General features: G+C 32.9%; 1 protein-coding gene across 10 annotated transcripts; it reads left to right on the top strand.

The window, feature by feature from the left end:
• Positions 1-581: 581 nt before the first annotated feature.
• Positions 582-22,715, top strand: LOC110820083 (peptidyl-prolyl cis-trans isomerase FKBP43-like). 10 transcript variants are annotated; one of them, XR_015818435.1, is made up of 13 exons: positions 585-995; positions 1,119-1,192; positions 1,478-1,716; positions 2,112-2,251; positions 2,473-2,770; positions 2,944-3,498; positions 3,643-3,843; positions 4,375-4,657; positions 21,701-21,788; positions 21,862-21,903; positions 22,167-22,213; positions 22,310-22,358; positions 22,471-22,715. XR_015818435.1 is itself a non-coding variant. In XM_022049461.2 (12 exons), the coding sequence occupies exons 1-12, from the start codon at positions 983-985 to the stop codon at positions 22,578-22,580; spliced, it is 2,115 nt and encodes a 704-aa protein (XP_021905153.1). In that variant the 5' UTR covers positions 582-982; the 3' UTR covers positions 22,581-22,715. The 10 variants fall into 10 exon arrangements, 7 of the variants coding, with proteins under 7 accessions (XP_021905153.1, XP_021905152.1, XP_021905156.1 ...); XM_022049461.2 differs by lacking the exon at positions 22,167-22,213 and having other exon boundaries at positions 582-995; positions 2,476-2,770; positions 22,310-22,384; XM_022049460.2 differs by lacking the exon at positions 22,167-22,213 and having other exon boundaries at positions 582-995; positions 22,310-22,384.
• Positions 22,716-23,971: the final 1,256 nt, after the last annotated feature.

The following is a 23,971-nucleotide window of genomic DNA, read 5'->3' as shown; positions in this document are numbered from 1 at the left end:
TATGCCTTTTTTATTAAAAACTTTAATGACGCTAGCTATTTGAAATAATTTTAAATATTTAGGGGCTAATTTGTAATAAAAAATATTTAAGAATAAAGTGTAAAATTAGATATAATTTAAGGAGTAAATTGGATAGTGTCATTATAATATAATATAATATAAATATATTTATAAAAAAGTACTATATTATATATGACATACAACTAATATATTATATAAAAATTTAGTTAATACAATAAGTAACTATTAATATAATATATAATAATTTTAAATTATATATAATATTAAAAACTAAAAAATTGTTCAATTTTTTGGTCATTTTGGAACCAACTGAAAATCCGATAAATAATCAATTAATGAATAAGTTCATACACATTTTCAATACTGTATGGTTACAAAACACAATAATTTAAAAAGTTAAAAATGCACCTCTTTGATTTTCTTTTTGATGTATGGTTGTTGGGCACATAGAACAACACATGAAAAAATATATTTTCTTTTTATTTTAATAAATTTTCTTCTAAAGATTCATAATTAGTTAATATTTTTACGAATTTATAGAATGGAAGAGAAAATAATTCATAATATGAGAGCTTGTATCTTTCATTATTCTTCTCGTTGGCCATTAATATAGATGCCGGCCCATAAAGCCATTTTCTTGATTGTTGCTAAGATATCTTCTTCAATTCTCATTAAATGTTTTTCCGGAATATTAAATTTTGTTATATATTAAAATCAATTTGAAGTTGAAAAGAAGAAGGTTGGAGATTTTGGAATTGGGAATTTAGATAGAATCGAAGAGACAGACGTTCAAATTGAGCAAAATTTAATTTCAAAGCTAACGGGAACACCGTGTAATTGTCCTGTGGCTTCTTTCAAAACTTGAATTTCGGATGCTGCCGCAGTAGTTAGCTTCTTCTTATACAAAGTTTCAGCAATCTTGTAATCTAGGGTTTTGAAGTTTCCCTTCCAACTATTCCACATGGCTTTCTGGGGTAAGTGATTACTCTCTCCCCTTAGTTTCTGCTCTGTTTTCTCATGGCCTTCGGGGGTAAGATGCTACTCATCTTCCAGCTTAACTCCTATATACGCATAGTTTCAAATGGATTATTTTGCAGGAGTCGAAGTGAAACCAGGCAGACCTTTCACTCATGCCGCTAGTGGTGCGAGAGGAAGGCTTCACATTTCTCAGGTAAGAGACCTTTCTTACTTTGTTGTTTTTTTTAACCTTGGATTTTTGTGCTTTGTCCTGATTCTTTGTTTTGTTGTTTGTTTTTTTTTCCCTGTTCAATTTGTATGCGATTTAGTTTGTGTTTTGGAGTAGAAACTCAAGAGAGTTTTATGTTTCCTCGACTCTGCTTTTGCTGCATCCCACTACCGGATGCATGTATTCCGTATTGAACTGTACTTTTCACTCTATACGTGCCTTCAAGTTCGAGCCACTTTTGATTGATGGTTTCAATTCTGGTTCGCCCAGGCTACTCTAGGGGTTGGCACGCCAACAAACAAAAGTCTGCTACAATGTAATGTAGGAACTAAGAGTCCTGTACTCTTATGCTCATTGTTTCCTAACAAGTTCGAGTCCTGCCAATTGAATTTGGAATTTGATGAGGTGGATGAAGTTGTGTTCTCAGTGATTGGACCTCGCAGTGTTCACATAACTGGCTATTATCTTGGCAGTGCTGGGCGTTCTAATTTATTAAAGGACGATGACTCGTATCCTTTTCTTCTTCTTCAGATGTAGTTTTTTTATGTAGTCGTAGTCTTCATTTGCATCATGGTCTGGCACTATTAGTTCTATGTGATTTATCGAGTTTTTCTCGAGCCTTTTGCTCTCAAAGAAAAGCTCGGAAAATGAAAGCAATAAAGACATTATTAAATCAGAATAAGTAACTACATGAAGACATGGAAGAATGTATACTGTATTGAGGTTTTTGAGATGAGAAAGCCATCTTTGGCCACAAAGGTCAAATGAAATTAGAAATTCAATATTTTCTTTTCTATGGAATTTGTTGCAGTGATATCCGATATTATCATGAAAAATTAATTGCATTTTCTTTTGGTGAAATTTTTATGGGTTTGATTTTGTTTTCCCTCATCATGTTGGCAAGAGAATCATATGGAGAAGACATTGATAATACAGAGTCAGAAGCATTTGACAATAACGATGATGAGTATGAGTATGATAGTTTTATTGATGATGATGATGATCCGGAGATCTTCCCAGATTCTCCAGTTTCTGAGGGTGAAAGTATGTATAACACTGTTGTCTGTTAGATGTGGGTGCATGTGTATATTCTATTATGGTTCTTTTCATGCTCTTTGCAGTTGCATCTCCCTGTTTGACGGCCTTTCATCTTTTCACCTGATGAAAATTTTGCATGAACCCAAATCAAGTTGCATTTTCATTAGTAGCTCAAGCACTATTTTCGGTAAAGTTTTACCATTCAGTTTTCTTGGTTTTGATTCCAGTAGTTAAAGATACAGTTGGCAAAAGGAAATCTAGAAATAAGAAGAGACTTAGAAGACTTGTGAAGAAGCACAAATCTGATGATCAATTTTTTTCTGGGAGTGATACCGATATGGCATTATGGGACGGTGAAAATGAAGAAAACCTACCATGTTCTTCAACCCGCAAGGACACATGCCTAGCAATTGGGGTGAGCTTTGGGATGGAAATGACTGACATAGAAGCAAATGGTGGGACTGGCATTGGCAAGAATACATTAGGAGAAAAGGTTAATGCTGCTTCAGCAATTGAGTCTGTAAGGTGAGAGAACTTTGGTTCTGTTGGGCTGAAATTCGTAAGTTGTTTTTTTTTTCTCTCTCCTAAAGCAGAAAGAGTACAGTTGTTCTTTTTCCTTCCTCCTATTGGCTCTTATATTGGAGGATTTACTGGATTTGACATTTCTAATTTCTTTTACTGTGTGGATACTACTGCAGGGATGCTAGCATCCAGCCTTCTGCTAAGATGAGCTCTGAAAATGATGCAACACCGAGGAAGAAAAAGAAAGTGCAGGCAAAGGAGGCAAAATGTTTGGACATTGCACATACTCACCATGATGTTCTTAAGCATGATGATGAACTGCAAGAGGAGGAAAAGTCTAAAGAAGCATGTCTGGAAAGGAATGTGACAAATGAAGGCTGTGAAAATGGAAAAATAATGAAGAAGAAAAAGAAAGAAACAAAGGGTGAAATTGCTTTTGATATTAGTGGTGTGAGCCATGGCAATGATATGCAGCTTGAGGCAGAGCATGAGGTCTTGCAAGATTTTGAGAAATCTGGAAATAGGTGTGATGAAATGATTGTAGAAAATGGAGGCTGTGAAAATGGAATAATGATGAAGATGAAACATACAAGACAAGTAAAGGACGAAAAGGCTTCTGAAATTAATGGCGGGAATTGTGGCGATGATATTTTACTTGAGGAAGAGGATGGTAGTTTGGTCCAGGACCTAACAGAGAGACATGAACTAGTTAAGAACCAAGCTGCTGATGAGTATGTTACTATGGAGTTTCAGCTTTTGGTTTCAATTTCTATGCATTCTCATAGTTTTATTTTCATGTTTATTAGATCCAGTTGTTTTCTTGGCAATAAAACATCATGTCTATTTCAATCCATTGGAATTGGTGTAATCTTCAGGGAAACAAAAGGCAATTCTGGGCTAGGCAATGAGGATGGTGACAAGTTGAAAAAGAAAAGGAAGCAAAGAGGAGAGGAGAAAATTCTTGAAGATGATAGTTGTAAGAAGGACAAAATTCGGCAATATTGTGTGAAGTCTGGTAGTGTGACCCGAGATTTGCCTATGAGAAATGAACAAAATCAGAAACAAGCAGTTGATAGGTAAGTTTCTCACGTTCGTTTGAGATTTATATCACTTCGATGTATGTTCGAACTGAAAAAAAATGAGGTTAATTCACCTAAACCAAGCTAACCTGCTTCAGACCCTCCCAATTGAGGATGCTATTTTTTCTTTAATGGATCTGGCAGCTTTCCTGTAATTTCTGAAAGAAGTCATAGCTTAGAGAAAAATGGTTAGACAACCAGATCACAAATTTAATGTATAAGGGATTACCATTTCTTTATAAATGGGATTATGTAATAAAAAAGGGTTATGCAATCAAAAGAAAAGGATTATACAATCAGGCTAGAACTTTATCAAGGGAAATAAGAAATTACTTTATGAATATGATTACAGTTGTACTTATAAAGAAATCCTTATCTCCCTTGATTCTAAGGGTTCTACACTCAAGAGCCTTTCTTGTTTTAGCTATAGATTTTCATAAATGAGGAAGATGAGAGTGAAAATGAGTTCATTGTCCCTGTTATAATTGTTCCCAAGTTTGCATTTAAGTTTGTTAATAAATTTGGCAGGAGCTTTGATAATTATGTTGATCAGTTTGTTGATGAATCCCATCCTGATGAGCGGAAAAAGAAGAGGAAAAATAAGCAAGGAAAAACTGAACATGTTAAAGATGCCATAAATGCGGAGAACCCTATTTTGCCAATGGTGGAAAAGAACAATTCTGTTGTGGATGCTGAAAACAGGAGGGCTGATGACAAGCCATGTCAATTCAGTATATTGCCAAATGGGTTAATCACTGAAGAGCTAGAAACTGGGAAAGAAGATGGCAAAGTGGCTGGTCCAGGGAAAACTGTGAGTTGGTTTGCATGTATCCTTAGATAAAATTTTCTACTGATTGATGAGATCATAAGAACATTCTTTGTCGTTCGTACTCTTTGGTTAGATGTTTATGCAGGTAAACATGCATGGGCAGGCAAAGCGGACGTCACAAATTTTTAGCATGTTCACTAGAATGGATCTTTAGGTCAAGTAAATTGGATAGTTATGCATCAAAATATACCAAATTAGATCTAGGTTTATGGGAGCATAACTCGAATGCATAGGCCAAATACCCTCTTGTTGGGATCTTTAATTTCCTTGCTTGTCCTTCAAAAACTTTCTCCAGAGCCTTTGATGCGGAATCCGATGATCAAAGATTACATGCAGAGTCTCGCATATATATAGTTAGCATAGATAATTAAGAACCCTAAGCAAATCATCTCTACCAAACTCACAACTAATTTGTAATTGAGAATTTGGGTAATTAGGATGAAAGAAGTTAGAATGAATAAATGCCACAAGATAACTTGATAAGTTAATTCAATTCTTGATGCAACAAGAAGAATAAAAATTCTCACTTGTCAAAGTTCTTCTAAAGGCAATAAAATTCATTCAATAATCGAAGTGTGTCATATTACATTGAAAAGAAGATATATATGGGCTAAAACACTTAGATTCTATCAAAAGATTATAATTAGATGACCTAGAAAAACATGAATTTAAATAATCTAAATAAACATAATATTAAATGATTTAGGGTAACATAGTATTTAATGACCTAGAGGAATATGGTATTAAATAACCTGGGGAAATATAGTATTAAATAAGATAGGGAAACATGGTATTTAATGACTTAGTAACATGGTATTAAATAACGTAGGGGAAGATAGTATTAATTGACTTAGAAAAACATAGTATTAAATGATGTAGGAAAACATAATATTAAATAACCCAGAGAAACATAGTATCAAATGACATAGAGAAATATGAACATAATTTAATTATATAGAAAATGACTAAAATGATTATAGACATTCATTCTAAATTTTGCCCACACACTTGGACGAAATTAATGATTTTGTTTGACTTATTTGATTTTTCAAATAGTTCACATGTGCTAAGTTCTTGTTGTATCTATTTTTGTACAAAGTTTTGAAATGTATGTTTTAACTTCTTGACTTGAAATCTTGTGATTGGACCAGCTAACATTGTAATATTTTCCTCATGCTTCTCTTTAATACATTTTGAACTCATATCCGCATCATTCCCTCATCATTCAAAAGGATTTGTCATCGAATCTGTATTTATATCTAACGGAAAAAGGTCAGAAATGTTAAAAGTAGCGGACTCAGAATACTCATAAGGGAGATCAATCGATAAGCTATCATTGATTTTCTCCAACACTTGAAATGATCCATCGGCTCTCGGATCCAGCTTTGACTTCATTTGTTTTGGAAACCTTTCTTTGCGCATATGTACTCAAACCCAATCTCCAGATTCAAGTACAACTTGTTTTCGTCCTTTATTAGCCATTTGAGTATAAACTTGGTTCTTTTTAATATGCTCACGTACTTTCTCATGGATAGCTTTAACTATTTCAGTACTCTTCTTACCATCTAAGATAGAAATTTAATTTAAAGGTACTGACATTAAATCCAAAACAATTAATGGATTAAAACCATACACAATTTCAAAAAGTAAAAAATTTGTAGAAGAATGAATAGTACGATTATATGCAAACTTAATGAATGGCAAACAATCTTCTCAAGTTTTCAAATTCTTACCTTTAACAACACGCATCAAAGTTTCCAAAGTTCTATTGACAACTTCAGTTTGACCATCAGTTTGTGGATGACAAGTAAAATACAAAAGTTTAGTTCCTAACTTAATCTACAAAGCTTTTCAAAAAATGACTCAAGAATTTAATATCACGATAAAAAAAATAGTTTTAGGTACACCATGTAACCTTACTACTTCTCTAAAGAACAAATCAGTAATGTTTGTTGCGTTATCGGTTTTGTGACATGCAACAAAATGTGCATTTTATTAAATCTGTCAACTATAACAAATATGCTATCTTTACCTCTTTTAGTTTTAGGCAAATCTAACACAAAATATATAGAAATATCAGCCCAAGGTTGAGTAGGAACTAGTAATGGAGTGTATAAACAATGCAGTTTGGACTTAGATTTAGCTTGTGGACATGCAATACAAGATGAACAAAGTTTCTCAACATCTCTACGCATGTTTGGCTGATAAAAATATTTAGTCAGAATGTATAAAGTTTTATACACACTAAAATGACCCATTAATCCCCCCACTATGAGACTCACGAACAAGCAGTTCACGCAATGAACATTTAGGTACACAATTATTTTTCACGAAATAAAAATCTTTCATGCCTATAAAACTTATCAAATGTAGCATGTTCACAAGCAGCATAAACATTGCAAAAATCAGAATCATTAGCATACATATCTTTGAGTTGTTCAAATCCTAACAATTTAAAACTAAATGTATAAATTAAAACGTACCTTCTAGATAATGTATTTGTCACCAGATTGTCTTTACCATGCTTGTAATCACATAGGAAAAAGTCTCAATGAACTCTATACACGTAGGTGGCATATTCACCCTGGTCCGTACATATCACGCTCTTATCTCGTTCCTGCTCCTCTTTTTTAAATTCGCTATCAGGGTGAAGGGACCATTTGGTCATGTCCCTTTTGATTACGTGATCCACGAGCTTGACCGAGGTTTGGTTGTACTGGATCTCGGGTCCTTGATTGAGTTGCCTAGCTTTTTGAGTCACAGCCCTTCTCCGCCTCTCCATGCAGCCCCAAAGAGTGGCTATCAAGCGCTCTTCGCTCAAGCCCTCAATTGGATTTCGTAAGGGCAAGCGAATCAATCTTTTTTGTAGCGGGCCCGACTCTCGTATAGCTTTTGGTATGGAATGGGCAAAAAGAATGACGGGCACCCTTTTTGGGATGTCTTTTATTCAACTTTTTTTGTTCCTTTAAATACTTGATGGACTCATGATCAGTATGAATCACAAATTCCTTTGAAAGTAGGTAATATTGCCACACTTGCGGTGCACGAACTAAAGCATATAACTCCTTGTCACAAGTAGAATAGTTCAATGGTGCCTCCATTTAACTTTTCGCTGAAGTATGTAATTGGACGTTTATCTTATATCAAAACAGTTTCAATACCTATTCCAGAATCATCACATTCAATTTCAAAATTTTTAGAAAAATAAGATAAACAAAGAACAGATGTAGAACACAATTTATCTTTCGAAGTTTTGAATGCATGCTCTTGCTCCTCTCCCCATTTGAATCCAATATCCTTTTTAACTATTGCAGTTAAAAGAGCAACAATAATTGAGAAATCTTTTACAAATCTCTTGTAAAAACTAGCCAGCTCGTGAAAACTCCTCAGATCAGACACACTCCTAGGTGTTGGCTATTTTTGTATAGGTGTCACTTTGTCACTATCAACCTCAACTCCCTTTGTATTAACAATAAACCTTCAAAACACAATTTGATCACAGCGAAAAGTACATTTCTGTAAGTTAGCATATAATTGTTCATTTCTTAAAACTTTTAGAATAGTTTTAACACGCACAAGATGATCATCCAAATACTTGTTATAAATTATAATATCATCAAAATAAACTACAACAAACTTTCTAAAAAATTCACGCAAGACATGATTCATTAATCTCATGAATTTACTAGGTGGATTAGTTAAACCAAATGGCATAATCATCCACTCATATAAACCATATTTAGTTTTGAATGTAGTTTTCTATTCATCACCTGGTTTCATGTAAATTTGGTGATATCCACTTTTCAGATCAATCTTTGTAAAAATACATTCACCATGCAAATTCATCTAACATGTCATCTAATATAGGAATAGGATGACGATACTTTACATTGATTTTATTTACTGCATGACAGTTAACACACATCCTCCATGATCCATTTTTTTTAGAAACTAGCAACACAGGAATTGCACATGGACTCATGCTAATGCAGACATAGGTTCAAAAGGCATTAAAGAGAAGTATGAAGAAGATATTACAATACCAGCTGGTTCAATCACAAGATTTCAAGCCAAGAAAGTAAAACATACATTTCAAGACTTTGTACAAAGATGCATACAATAAGAACTTAGCACATGTGAACACGTAAGGGAGTGTTGTGAGAAAATTTCTTTACTAACAATTTTTTGCAGGTTCTACATCATGTCAAATTCTGAAAGTGAGAAGTGTGAAATAACCATGAATGGCATAGCCTTTATGATAGAGGCAATGCAAAGGCAGTTTAAGAAGCATAATAGGGACATAGACAATATGAAAGGTGATATAGATAGCCTTCGAGGCCGACAAGGTGGTCATAATCAAAAGAGGCAAAATAGGGGAAGAAGAAATATGTTGAATGATGACGATATTGAAAGGGAAGTGGATAGTGAAGAGTCAACGGTACAAAGAAGACTCGAAAGAAGGGACAATAACATTAATTCTATCAAGATGAAAATTCCTTCTTTTCAAGGTAGAAATGATGCTGAAACTTATCTAGAATGGGAGCGAAAAGTTGAGTTGATATTTAAATGTCATAACTAATTCGAGGAGAAGAAGGTGAAGTTGGCAGTTGTTGAATTTACTGATTATGCTTTGGTTTGGTGAGATCAATTACTCATCTCTAAGAGAGGTAATGGAGAGGCACTCATCACCAACCTGAACTCAAATGAAAGCTATCATGAGAAAATGGTTTGTTCTATCATTGTACTATAAATAGCTCCATTAGAAATTGCAAATGCTCACTTAAGGGTCTATATCAGTTGAAGATTCTCACAAAGAAATAGAGATAGCCATGATTCGAGTAAATATCGAGGAGGATAGAGAAGCTACCATGGCACGATTTCTAAGTAGCTTGAATAAAGAAATTGCTGATATAGTTGAATTACATCACTGTGTTGAGTTGGAAGAGATGGTTAATATAGCCATGAAAGTAGAAAGACAATTGAAAAGTAAGGGGACAACAAGGTCATATGGTTCTAATAGCAATTGGAATTCAAAGTGGTCTAAGAAAGAGGAGAAGATCAAGGAGAAGAGTTTTGGTTTTAAGGAGGAGGCTAGAGATTTCAACAAAGACAAAGATAAAGGTACCCCATCGTCTATTAAAGGTACTTTTGATCTCACATCTACTGATAAACATAAAAATATTAAATGTTTGAGATGTTTGGGAGTAGGACATATTGCTTCACAATGTCCAAATAAGGTCATGATTATTAGGGACAATGGGGATATTAAGTCTGAATTTGATTCTGATTGTGATAATATGCCATCTTTAGAAGATTGTGATGATGATGTTGAGTATGCTGCCTGTGGAGAATCATTGGTTATTAGGCGAGCTCTTAATATGCAAGTTAAGGAGGAAATTTTAGAACAAAGGGAAAATCTATTCTATACAAGATGCCTTGTAAGTGGAAAAGTTTGTGTTGTGATCATTGATGGAGGGACTTGTGCAAATGTAGCTAGTACTACTTTGGTGGAGAAATTATGTTTAAAATGTGAAAAGCACCCAAGACCCTACAAGCTGCAATGGTTGAATGATTATGGAGAAGTAAAGGTGATTAAACAAGTTATAATTCCATTCTCCATTGGGAAGTATGTTGATGAAATATTATGTGATGTAATGCCCATGCAAGCTGGTCATTTGTTGTGAGGGCGACCTTGACAATTTGATAGAAGAGCCATACATGATGGATACACTAGTAAGTACTCATTTATTTTGAATGACAGAGATTTTACACTTGCGCCATTATCTCCTTTAGAAGTGTATAAGGATCAAATGAAAATGATACAAACTTCTAATAGGAATTCAAGTAGTGAGAAAAGTAAAAGAAATGAGGAAAAAGAGGCTAGAAAAGAAAAGAAAAAAAAAATAACACCCCATAGGTGAGTGATTGCCCTAGTGAGAAAAAGAAAGAGGGAAGCACATAAGAGAAAAGTATAATGAGAGAAGAAAAGAGTGAAAACAAACTAGGTTTGTATTCAAAGAAAAGAGAATTAATAAGTGCTTATGCAAGTAAGAGAGCTTTGATAGTGCTTAGGTTTAGAGAAATTTATTTCTCTAAAACTAACCTTAATCCAAATCTGCCTAGTATGTTTATTTCTTTGTTGCAGGAGTTTGAATATGTGTTTCCAAATGATATGCCAAATAGATTATCACCTCTAAGGGGTATTGAGCATCAAATTGATTTCATCCCTGGTTTTGCAATTCCTAATAGACCAGCATATAGGAGTAATCCAGATGAAACAAAAGAACTCAAAAGGCAAGTAGATAAACTCTTAGCAAAATGGTATGTAAGGGAGAACATGAGTCCATGTGCAATTCCTGCGTTGCTAGTTCCTAAAAAGGATGGATCATGGAGAATGTGTGTTGACTCTCGTGCTGTCAATAAAATCACCGTAAAGTATTGTCATCTTATTTCTAGATTAAATGACATGTTAGATGAATTGCGTGGTGCATGTATTTTCACAAAGATTGATATGAAAAGTAGATATCACCAAATTCGTATGAAACCAAGTGATGAATGAAAAACTGCATTCAAAACTAAATATAGTTTGTATGAGTGGATGGTTATGCCATTTGGTTTAACTAATGCACCTAGTACATTCATGAGGTTAATGAATCATGTCTTGTGTGAATTTCTTGAAAAATTTGTTGTAGTTTATTTTGATGATATTATGATTTATAGTAAGTCGTTGGATGATCATCTTGTGTATGTTAGAACTGTTCTAGAAGTTTTGAGAAAAAAACAACTGTTTGCTAATTTACAGAATTGTACTTTTTGTTTTGATCAAGTTGTGTTTTTAGGGTTTATTGTTAGTGCAAAGGGAGCTGACGTTGATAGTGACAAAGTGAAAACTATACAAGAATGACCAACATTTAGCAGTGTGCTGATGTGATGAGTTTTCACGGACTGGCTATTTTTTATAAAAGATTTGTGAAAGATATCTCAACTATTGTTGCTCCTTTAATTACAGTGGTTAAAAAGGAGGTTGGATTCAAATGGGGAGAGGAACAAGAGCATGCATTCAAAACTTTGAAGGATAAATTGTGTTCTGCATTTGTTCTTTGTTTACATGATTTTTCTAAAATTTTTGAAATTGAATGTGATGCTTCTGGAATAGGTATTGGAGTTGTTTTGATACAGGATGAACGTTCAATTGCATACTTCAACGACAAGTTAAATGGAGCACCATTGAACTATTCTACTTATGACAAGCAGTTATATATTTTAGTTTGTGCACTACAAGTGTGGCAGCATTACCTACTTCCAAAAAAATTTGTGATTCATACTGATCATGAGTCCCTCAAGTATTTAAAGGAACAAAGGAAGCTAAACAAAAGACATGCAAAGTGGATAGAGTTCATTGAGACTTTTCCCTATGTGATTCGTTATAAGTAAGGTAAAGACAATGTAGTGGCAGATGCATTATCTAGACGTGAAATTTCTAGTTTAGATGGTAAGAAGGCTGAAATGTTTAAAATTATTCATGAGAAAGCGCGTGAGCAAATTAAAAAGAAGAATTAAGTTTATACTCAAAGGGTTAACAAAGGGCAAAAACAGGTTATACTTGAACTTGGTGATTGGGTTTGGGTACATAAACGCAAGGAAAGGTTTAAAACGAAGAAAATCAAAGTTGGATCCGAGAGGCAATTGACCATTTCAAGTGTTGGAGAAAATTAATAATAATGCTTATCGGATTGATCTCCCTGATGAGTATTTTAAGTTCGTTATTTTTAACGTTTTTGATCTTTCTCCTTTTGATATGAATGCAGATTCAAGGACAAATTCTTTTGAAGAAGGGAATAATGCAGGCATGGGTTCAAAGACATTAAAGAGAAGTTTGAAAAAGATATTATAATGCCAGTTGGTCCAATCACAAGATTTCAAGTCAAGAAATTAAAACGTACATTTCACGACTTTGTACAAAGATGGATACAATAAAAACTTAGCACATGTGAACTATTTGAAAAATCAAAAAAGCCAAAAAAGATTATTAATTTTGTCCGAATGTGTGGACATAATTTACAATGAATGTTTAGGATCATTTGGTCATTTTCTAAACTTTCTTTCTTAACTTGCATATTAAGAGCTCACCTAATAACCAATGATTCTCCACAAGCAGCATACTCAACATTATCATCACAATCTTCTAAAGGTGGCATATTATCACAATCAGAATCAGATTCAGACTCAATATTCCCATTGTTCGTAATAAACATGACCTTCTTATTTGAACATTGTGAAGCAACATGTCCCACTCCCAAACATCTAAAACATTTAATATTTATATATTTATTAGTAGATGTGAGATCAGAAGTACCTTTAATAAATGATGAGATACTTTTATCTTTGAAATCTGTAGCCTTCTCCTTGGAACCAAAGCTCTTATTCTTGGTCTTCTCCTCTCTCTTAGGCCACTTTGAATTCCAATTGCTATTAGAACCAGAATATGACTTTGCTGTCCCCATACTTTTCAATTGTCTTTATACTTTCATGACCATATTAACCATCTCCTCCAGTTCAACATAGTGATGTAATTCAACTATATCGAAAATTTCTCTATTCAAGGCACTTAGAAATCGTGCCATGGTAGCTTCTCTATTCTTGATATTTACTCGAATCATGACTATCTTCGTTTCTTTTTAATAATCTTCAACTGATTTAGACTCTTGAGTGAGCATTTGCAATTTCTGATGGAGCTCTCTGTAGTAAAATGATGGAACAAATATTTTTCTCATGATAGCTTTCATTTGAGTCTAGGTGGTGATGGGTGCCTCTCGATTACGTCTCATAGAAATGAGTAATTGATCCCACTAAACCAAAGCATAATCAGTAAATTCAACGGCTGCTAACTTCACATTCTTTTCCTTGGAGTAGTTATGACAATCAAATATCAACTCAACTTTTTTCTTCCATTTTAAATAAGTTTCAGCATCATTTCTATCTTGAAAAGAAGGAATCTTCATCTTGATAGAATTAAGATTGTTGTCCCTCCTTTCGGGTCTTTGTACCGTTGACTCTTCACTATCTTCATTTGCTTCACTTTCTATCTCGTCATCATTCAACATATTTTTTCTTTTCCTATTTTGTCTCCTTTGATTAGGACCATCTTCTCGGCCTCGAATCCTATCCATATCACCTTTCATGTTGTTTATGTCTCTATTATGCTTCTCAAACTGCTTTTGAATTGCTTCTAACATCAAGGCTATGTCATTCATAGTTATTTCACGCTTCTCACTTCTAGAATTTGACATGATGTAAAACCTGCAAAAAATGTTTGTAAAGAAAATTTCTCACAACACTCCCTTGCATGTTTCACTTTTAAATATATTTGTAACTTCTCTCGTGTTTTCACTCAGGATTTTGGTTTTTATCCTCTTCTACACCACACCTTGCCTTTTACTACTTTATTCTCTTCTTCAAGTTGTACTTCAGAATTGAAAGTAAGTCAATCAAGATAAACAAGTAGTTGTTTATGTGACATTTCAAGGAATCCTAATGAATGAGAAGGTAAATAATTAACATTAAATGCAAATTAGATAAATAAGAACATAATCTTCTAAACACATATTAAACTGTACTTTTAGTGTAATGAAAACAAGAGGTATGTGAAGAAACGAAACTAAAAAATGTAAGAAAATGATTTTCGACTAATGATAGTAGAATTCAAATCACTCCTAATGAAAAATCTGAATATGTAAATATAAAATTTATTCCCAATGTAAGATACGCTCTAAACAATAAAAATTATGCTATTGTGAGGCAATATATGTGAAGTGAATGCACTTTGCTTAAGATGGATAGAATTGAAAGTTCAATGAACACACAATTTCTCTTTTACAATAGATGTTGATTCTGATATTTCTTTTTTTTTTTCTTTATTTTTTTTTTACTTTTCTTTTGATTTCTTTTTTTAGTTCGGCTAATAAGAACAAAAACAAAAAGACAAATAACATAGAATTGAAGAATAAAAACAAAGTGCAACCAAAATTAAGAATAATAAAAATAGAAGTTGAACAGTATAAACAAATAAAAATAAGAAAATAAACTTAGATAAATCAAACACAAATGATACCTAGAGATTTATTAAAGGCTAAAACTCTGATATCAAACTGATGCGGAACCCGAGGATCAAAGATTACATTTAGTATCCCACAAATTAGCATAGATAACTTAGAATTCTAAACAAATTTTCCCTACTAAACTCACAACTAATATGTAATTGAGAATGTGAGTAATTGGGATGAAATAAGCAAGAATGAATAAATACCGCAAGATAACTGAATAAAATAATTCAATTCTTGATGCGACAAGAAAAATAAGTATTCTCACTTGTCCAAATTCTAACAAAGGTAATGAAATTTATTCAATAATCGAAGTGTGTCATATTACATTAAAAATTATATATTTATATGTTAAATAGATTTTTCCAAAGGATCATAATTAGATGACTTAGGGAAACATAAACATAATTTAAATGACCTAAAGAAATATGATATTAAATGACCTAGGAAAATATGGTATTTAATGACCTAAGGAATATGGTATTTAATGACTTAGGAAAATATGGTATTAAATAATATAGGGGAACATAATATTAAATGATTTAGAAAAATATGATATTAAATGATTTAGGGAAACAAACTATTAAATGACTTAGGGAAACATGAATATAATTTAATTATTTAGGAAATGATCAAAATGATTCTAAACATTCATTTTAAATTATGCTCACATACTTGGACAAAATTAAGGATCTTCTTTAATTTTTTTTATTTTTCAAATAGTTCACATGTGCTAAGTTCTTATTGTATTCATATTTGTACAAAGTATTGAAATGTATATTTTAGATTCTTGGCTTGAAATCTTGTGATTGGGCCAGCTGACATTGTAATATCTTCTTTATGCTTCTCTCTAATGCCTTTTGAACCCATATCCGCATTAGCCTCTTTTTTTTGAGTGGTTGTGATAAATTCTTATAACTCAGTGACTACCAATATCAAGAGTAGGCTTCTATTTAAGTTAGAATTAGGATTAATAATCCAAATCTAAAAAACCATTAAAATTTTGGTATGATTAGGATTTAAATCCTCATTTTGGCCCTAAGTTTGGCAATTTTGAGCTTTCATTCTCTCGTGGTGACTTATGAAAAGTTAATTTACTTATAGATTGAATCTCATGTTTGAATCATACTAAAACTAAAACCCTTCAAATTCTAGTCAAGCTAGAATTTAGTGTCCAAATTGGAAATGCTCTTTCAGATTCTCTATGAAATTAATTTCTAGATATCTAATTATTTAATTGGTAGTTAAATTCTTGCTTTATCAATTCAACCTAGAGATTGGCCAGCTATTCTCTCTTATGATTAGCTAGTCTTCCTCTTTTTGATTGGTTTTCTTTCAAGGATATCTAATCCTCCTTATTTGTATGTTCTTCTTCCTTTTTGTATATTTTCTTTTTCTATTAAAATAAACTTGTTTCGAATCGTACTACAATTACAAAATTTTGATGTGCGAATTGACTTTTAAGAACTTTTCAAACGTACACAACTGTCCAATCTAATTTAATATTTAAATTTAACTCTTGCTGGAATTGTAATTGCATATTATGCTTTTGTGCCCTTTTTTAATAGAAAAAAAGTATTCTTAGAAAAGATGGAAGAGAAAAAATTACAAAAGACTAAGACATCCTTTTCAAAGCCTCCAAAAAGAACTTGAGGGAAACAAAATAGAGGAAAAAACAATAGCACCCAATTCCAAAGAACAATTGACAACTCTAAAGCGCCAATTTCCCTCACCCACAAAGGAGCGAAGACGGTCATTCTATCCCAAGGAAGCTTGAGGAGGAATATAATGATGCTTGAAATTCTATAGATTGCTTCAATTACAAAACCTGCAAGTGATGAAAAAGAGCACCTCTCTAAAGGGTCCTAGCTTCCTTCTTCACTCGACCCCTTTGTAAAGGAAATCAGAGAACACCAAAGAGGAGGGATGGGTACTCACATCATGCCAAAAGTATCAAAAACCATAGTGCAGAGCTTCCAAGCACGTCATACTGGAGGAAAAGATGACAATGAGATTAGCACTCTAGAAGGCATCATACACATGTCTGGGGAGAGAGCAGGGTCAGACTTGTGAACTTGCAGCAAGTCATTTGTGTTTAATCTGTTAATTGCAAGAATCTAGGCAATAATCTTAACCCTAGAGGGGATTTAATGTTCACGAAAATTTAGTACTCAAAGCTAATTGGCATGAATGACATGATTTGGTACTCAAAGGCTTCTAGTTGACATAATAACCTTAACCCTGGGTGAGTTTCTAGCTTGAAGAATGGATTGATATACTCTATTGATTTTACAAGGAAGGCACAATGGACTCTTTTTCGAGATCATGTATCAGTGGTATTTTGAGTACTTGATCTAATGAGGAACGTCAATAATTGGGAGGTTGATGATTATTTTAACTTATTTCAGGTTCTCTTGCAATGTGCAAACTTATTGAGGCTCTAAATGAACTAGTTTGGAAGCCAAACTGTAGAGGAGTTTATTGTAAACTCATATTACCTGCAGTTGGTTGGGAGTGAGGGAGTAAGTGAGAAGTTTACTTGTTGTTCTCTACTAAATTTTATTATTTAATTATTTTAGTTTATTATTTAATTAGGTAGTATTATGTAATTAGAATTTTATAAAAATAATAATCTCATGTAATTAGAAATTTAGTAAAATAAGAATTTCGCTATTAGTAGGATAAGAATTCTATAAATATTTTAAGTGTAATAATTTAAAAAATGAAAAATAAAATTTATATTTTTTCTCCAAATCAACACTTGTATATTTGGAAGATCAATGCACCACCTAGGAATTATTTTTTTGGTGTATGGGGAGCGACAAAGGAATGCATTTTAACAATAGAAAACTAATCAAAAGGGGGAAAATTCATGTAAATGGGTGTGATTTGTGTAAGAGAGCTGCCAAGTTTTGCAACCATATCCTTCTTTGTTGCCTTTCTCGTATTGGCCTTGAGCTATGGCTTATATTCTATTGAGAGTAAATTGGTGATGATGAGAATAGTGAAAGAAGAGCTTTGAGCTTTGGAGATGCATCCATAACGGTGAATGCTTCAACAAGACCTTGTGTCTTATCCATTTGGCTACCTTTTGGGTCATTTTGAAGGGAAGAAAGAGAAGAGCTTTTGTGGGTGTAGAGTCTACTTTTGATAGATTTAGAAATTTATAGTTTTAGATCTTAGCTTTTCTATTAAAGGTCACTCTCTTCATACTTCTAAGGATTTTGGGGACCTTATTGCTATTTTAGCAGACTTGTAAATATTTGTATATGGGCTTGCACTCCCTTTTTTAAAATAAAAGAAAATTCGAATTAATATGGGCTTGCACTCCCTTGGTGCCTGCTGATATCTTTTATTTTTATTTTTCAGAAAATCTCATTCAGGCAACTAGGATTATGAGTAAGGTGGCTGAGAAGGGACTCGATACATATCCAAAGAGTTCAAAGTCCAGATTTTACTATCAGAATGTTAAGATTATTACCAGGCTTGACTAAGTTAAGCAAGGAGAGGATATGGCCAGACTCTTGATTATCTAGGTTTTTGAAGAAATGCATATTCCACAAGGTATTGCCCCTCAAAACAATTTATGAAGTTAGATAGGAGCCTCTAATTCTCAAATCCCAAGATCGACATCCAACTAGGAATATTCGCCATCAGCGTAAAAGAAATGGGGGAGTGAGATTATCTTATCTTACACATTTTTGACCTCGAAACTTGGACTTAGGCTCACAATTAACAATAACCACGAATGGCAGATTATAAGCTACTTATCCTCTTCCTTTTCCTCTCCCAAAACCTTTTTTCAGCGTAAGTTATCCAAGAAACCCCAGCTGATTCTATATGCTTTCTCGAGGTCCAGTTCTTCATTAGCAATGAGAGAAGCATCAAAGATTAGCATACAAACCATAAGGGGTTTTTTATTGAAAGGTATAAAGTTCAGGACCTCACTTAATCTCTCAATTGAAACACTTTCATGATAATCTTATAGACAATGATCACTAGGCTGCTAGGCAGAAACAGATCTATCATTTGAAGGCACCAAAATAATAAAAGTAGAATTCACGCTTTTGCAGAATAAGTCCCAACGAGGTAGAATTTATCGCTTTCTTTCATCAAATCAGTTTAACACGATGTGAATAAGTTTGGAAGAAAGTAATAGAAAAGCTATCTAGGCTAGGAGTTCCTTATCAAGACTGAGGGCTCAAAGGATTTCTTCACCTCAAGGAAAGGTCTCCCAACCAGCTTGCTCTATAATAGGATTCTAGTTAATATCCCCCAGAAACTATTGATCACTAATCTCTTTATATAACATTCTACAAAAATCAGTGATCTTCTCCATTGAGAAATAGGATCTCTCTCTGTAGGACCGTCTCTCACTCCAGCTGCTTAATAAAGCTTTTTCTTATGCAATTAGCAACCTTATTAAAAAGATTAGAATTAACATTACCAAACTACTTGAATCTAGATTTTTACCTCCAACTAATTTCCTCTTTAACAATGACCCCCTCTAAACTCATTCCTTAAAGAAGAAAGCTAACCCAGTTGATCCTTAGAATAGTACTAAAAGAAGCTAGCTTATCAAGAACAGAAATCTTCTCAAGAATAGAAATAGCAACTTCCTCGTACATTTGAAACCTTCTCAACCATCCACCTCAACTTTATCTTACCACTCTGACTTAATTAAGAAAATCAGGATGATGCAACCACATGTGCTCAGAGCAAAGGGAGTAGGGTCCCATCTCAAATGCTCAGAGTAAGGATGATAGAAAATTATTTGAGATAGAACAAGAGAGAAGGCGAATAATTTTCTATCTCACTTTCATGCTCAATCATTCTTTGCCTTCTACCTTCCTCTTAGCTATCAGACACCAGAAACCAAACAATGCAGGAGGAACCAATCCCACCCCTATTGATGACCAAATAATTGGGCATTACAAAAAGAGGGTATTTGCGCTTAGTACTAGATGGAAGTGTCAAAACCACTGATGATGGAGGTAACTCTTGGTATATCAAGTTTTCACAAGGAAACCTACAAGCATTAAGAGCACCAACAAACACCAAAAAGGATTACATAGACTGGAAGAAGAAAGAGAGTTCCTCCCATGAGAAGGAATGAGGCCCTAGGATGGTTTGGACCATACACACAAGTAAGCCACCAATTGCTCTTTATCTTTGATATTGATCTAAACTGATTCGGAACAAACATCCTCAGTGGAGTCAAATTAGATGCATTTTAGTATCCCACATCACTAAAATTCCACTTGATGCCTCGAAGAAAGGGCTAGCAACCCAATCTGTAAACCTAGAAAACCAAACACTCTAAATCAACAAAGCATCTGTCTCTTGAAACATGACAATATCTGGACATACCTTAGAGATCACCTCTTTAGCCTTTCTCCTCTCAAGAATACTTCCTAGACCATTCACATTCAAAACTAATTATCTCCATGATGGAATGTCTTTCTCTTTTATATTTTAGGCTATCATAAAAATTGTGGATGACAGCTTCTGGAATTCTAATCTATTTCTATTCTTTTTCATCACATACATTCTAGGAGAGATTCAACATCATCTCCTTAGCCGATGGCCCAACTAATTGGATTTGAAACTCTCCAAATTAGCATTGGGGTTCTCATGTTCGAAACCTGTTGAAATAGGCTTTAAAGCAACAAGTTTTTAAGTGCCCAAGTAAGTTTATCACCAGTTACATTAGAGGATTAGGGTTCATCTCACAATCACCACCTTATAAAACTGCTGCGGAAAGAAAAAAAGAGGCATAAGGTCCAAACAAGAAAAAGTTCCACGGAATTTATTGAAACTCTAGAATGTAAAGAAGGTTTAGTCCTCCATTCTTGTACTTTAACTTTGGCAAAAACATTAAGTTCCCTCAACTTTGGCTGGGGTACAAAGTTAAGTTTGCTTCCTTTAGTTATACAAATAATTAAGTTATCCTCGCCTTGGTGAGGGGTACAGAATGTACAAATAATTTTCCCTGCCTTAACCAATGGGTAGAAAATAATTTTTTGTCCTTGATGGGGTACAAATTCTTAATTTTCTCCAGTAAGGCAATTGTGCAATTATGTTACTGTAGATCAATTCTCATTATCTGAAAAATCTTTTCTAGTTGGTGACTACTTTGCTAAGAGATTTCCAAATTATTTACACAACATAAACACAAGTTAGATATCTAAATTATTTACATAACATAAACACAAGTTAGATATCTCTCTTTTTTGTAGGATTGTTAAATCTTTAGCTACCTCTCATTTGACGCTACTTAATTAGGATAACATCGAGTAATTACTCTAATTACGTCATGCAAAAGCAGATCTTAACTTTATAACAGCAAAGCATGACAATTAATGCAGGAGGCGACTGTAGTAAAACTTAGCCCAAGTAATACCTTGCTCAACTATCATATTCTTGTAGAAACATGCACTGAAAATTCTATACAAGAATATAACACCCGACTTAATAAAGTGAATTTATTCAATTACGAAGGACACGTAATTGCTAGTGTCATATATACAAGTTTCTGATGAGATCAAACACTTTTTTCATTGACATGATATATACTAGTATATCAGGTATTCAATAGTGTCTATCAAATTGGTTTATGAATTTTGCTGTATATATTGATTAACATATGATAAAACATATGAGCAAGATATTGATTGATGAATTAGCATTCAATTGAGTAACTTATGATGAACAAACATAATGCTATTCATTAATTAAAACATTACATGAAGGATCTTGGAATAAGATTATTACAATAACAGCCCCATCACATCTTATGCAATTAATTTATGGGACACATTATTATTAACTCGTGGCAGAAAAATTCTCTTGGCTGTCTTCCCATGGTAATTATGGAAGAAGTGTGAAAACAAGATGTATTGAAACTTCTTTCATTTTGTTTCAGGTCAGCATACGTTATGTTGGCAAATTAAAGGAGAATGGAGAGGTTTTCAGTTCTAATATCTCCAAAGCTGCATTCAAATTTCAACTAGGTATCATCTTATCAGATTATAGATGTCAGTTTGAGATTTTATTTTTTGATTACGAGAATGTTGCTTCTCGCAGGTGCGGAAGATGTCATAGAGGGTTGGAATGTTGGTATTAATGGTATCAACAATGACCTAGACTTTATCTTCTATGTTTCTTTTCAAATTAATCATCCTAGCCTATGTTTGGAATAGATCCAGAAGTTATATAGTTCATTTACAAATCCAAACTATGTTTCACTAAGAGAAAGTTTAAATTTGTATTTGAACAAAAAAAGGTCGAGTATATGTAGAATTCTGTGTGAACTTAAAACTATATAATGATTGGATTAGGATTGTATCATTCTAATTCCATATAAACTCAACTTTTGTCATTTTAAATAGGATTTTCATCATCAAACATGGATTTGTAAGTAAATTCCAGACAAATTGTGAGTTTGTTCCAGACATAGTCTAATCGTATCTCATGATGAATTTTATTTATTTTGTTGGAGAAAATCTCTAATAATGCATCTTGTGGTTTCTAGGTATGCGGGTTGGTGAAAAAAGACAACTGACTGTTCCACCTACTTTGGGGTCTGCAAATCGGACTCATATTTTCTGTAAATAGGGATGAGTTTATAGGAACATATTTGCAGTATGATCTTTCTGGGCATATCATGACTTGTCTCTTATTTCTGTTTTGCAGTTATGGAAGTGAAGGAGTTGCTGGGATTGTACCGCCAGATTCGTGGCTTGTATTTGAAGTTGAATTGGTTAAAGTCCGATAACTGGTGTCTTCGGTGGTTGTTGCCTTAGGGTCTCCATTTTTTTGTTATTCTGGCCTTTTCCTAAATATATTACTTTGCAGAAGCAGCTTTGAACTTTTAGTTCGATAACGCTAACAAAAATGTAAACTTACCATTTGAGGTAACCATTGATTGTTTTTGTTCTTCCAGAAGGGGTAAATGGTTCCCTTGATTGTTTGGAGAAAGAAATATGCATATCTAAAGATAACATTAAAAATGGGAGTATAAGAACAAACAAAATAGGCCTTTTGTCTCCTCTTTATTAAAAAAAATTATAAAATATGAGACTTAAAAAAGTTATGCAATATTTTTCTTAATATTTATTACTTTTCTTGATGATTAGTTTTCTTATGCAAGTTACTAAAATTCATTATGTTTTTTATTTTAATACTAGTACCAGTAATAATAAGCTAACTACTAATTGCAATAAATTATGTTTTTAATTTTAGTGCTAGTTTTAGTAAAAATAAGATAATTACTAATTGTATATCACATATTTATAGTACCAAAAAACATAATTCTTAAATATTCCTGAATCTCAGCAATGTAACTATACCTGAATTTGTATATTACGTTACTTCGAACCAGCATTAAAACTTTGAACCTTTATTAAAAAATGGTGAGATCTCGACCTTGGTGCTAAATTTCAAGACTGTTGAAGTAAAAAAAAATAATAATTTATAATCACTTTCTCGTAACTAAATAGTACTTTATATATAATAGTTTAATGCCGGGTATATAAACAAATTTATTTATTAAAAAGAAAACAGGCTTGACCCGTGCTAAGTTCAGCGTGGACAAGATGGACCGTCATTAATATTTGAGCACATCTTTTGAAATGGTCTAACTTTAAAATTAAAATTAATAATTAATTGATTAAGTAATAATACCAACAATAATAATAATATTCATAATATTAATAATTATGTGTATTTTTTTTGCAGGTGCCTAATATATCAAAAATTTATTGAACTTCATATCGTGGTGAAGTAAAATCTAATTTAAAAAATAGTGTTCAAAATAAAGATTTCCAGTAATTAATTTGGATTTTGAGGATGCTAAACCAAATCTAATTTGGAACACTAACATCAAAATCAAATTAAGGATTTTAATACTTAATTAATTCTATATAGTTAAAAATTGGGTCTTAATTGGCCCAGTGTGGCACCCTTGAACTTTTAAATATTGATATTGTAATAGTACTCAGATTTTTATTTTACAAAATTTTTTAAATTCAGTATTGAAAATTATTTTATGGTATTTTTAGTTATTAGTTTTAATGTTCGAAAATATTTTTTATTCATATATTAACTTATTATTTTGTTAGAAGAATATTTAAGTTTTTTTTAGAATAAATAAAATAAAAATGAAACAGAAAAACAGAGGAGAAACTCGTGGGCA

The sequence above is a fragment of the Carica papaya genome, chromosome 4 (assembly GCF_054855325.1).
Source record: "Carica papaya isolate Zhongbai chromosome 4, ASM5485532v1, whole genome shotgun sequence".
Taxonomy (NCBI): Eukaryota; Viridiplantae; Streptophyta; class Magnoliopsida; order Brassicales; family Caricaceae; genus Carica; species Carica papaya.
The sequence above is the reverse complement of the archived record's forward strand: the minus strand, read 5'-3'. Positions and strand labels throughout refer to the sequence as shown.

Coding starts and splice junctions, on each gene's coding strand:
- LOC110820083 (XM_022049460.2), top strand. Junction 1,717..2,111: donor TTATTAAAGGACGATGACTC/GTATCCTTTTCT, acceptor CATGTTGGCAAG/AGAATCATATGGAGAAGACA. Junction 21,789..21,861: donor TGCATTCAAATTTCAACTAG/GTATCATCTTAT, acceptor TGCTTCTCGCAG/GTGCGGAAGATGTCATAGAG.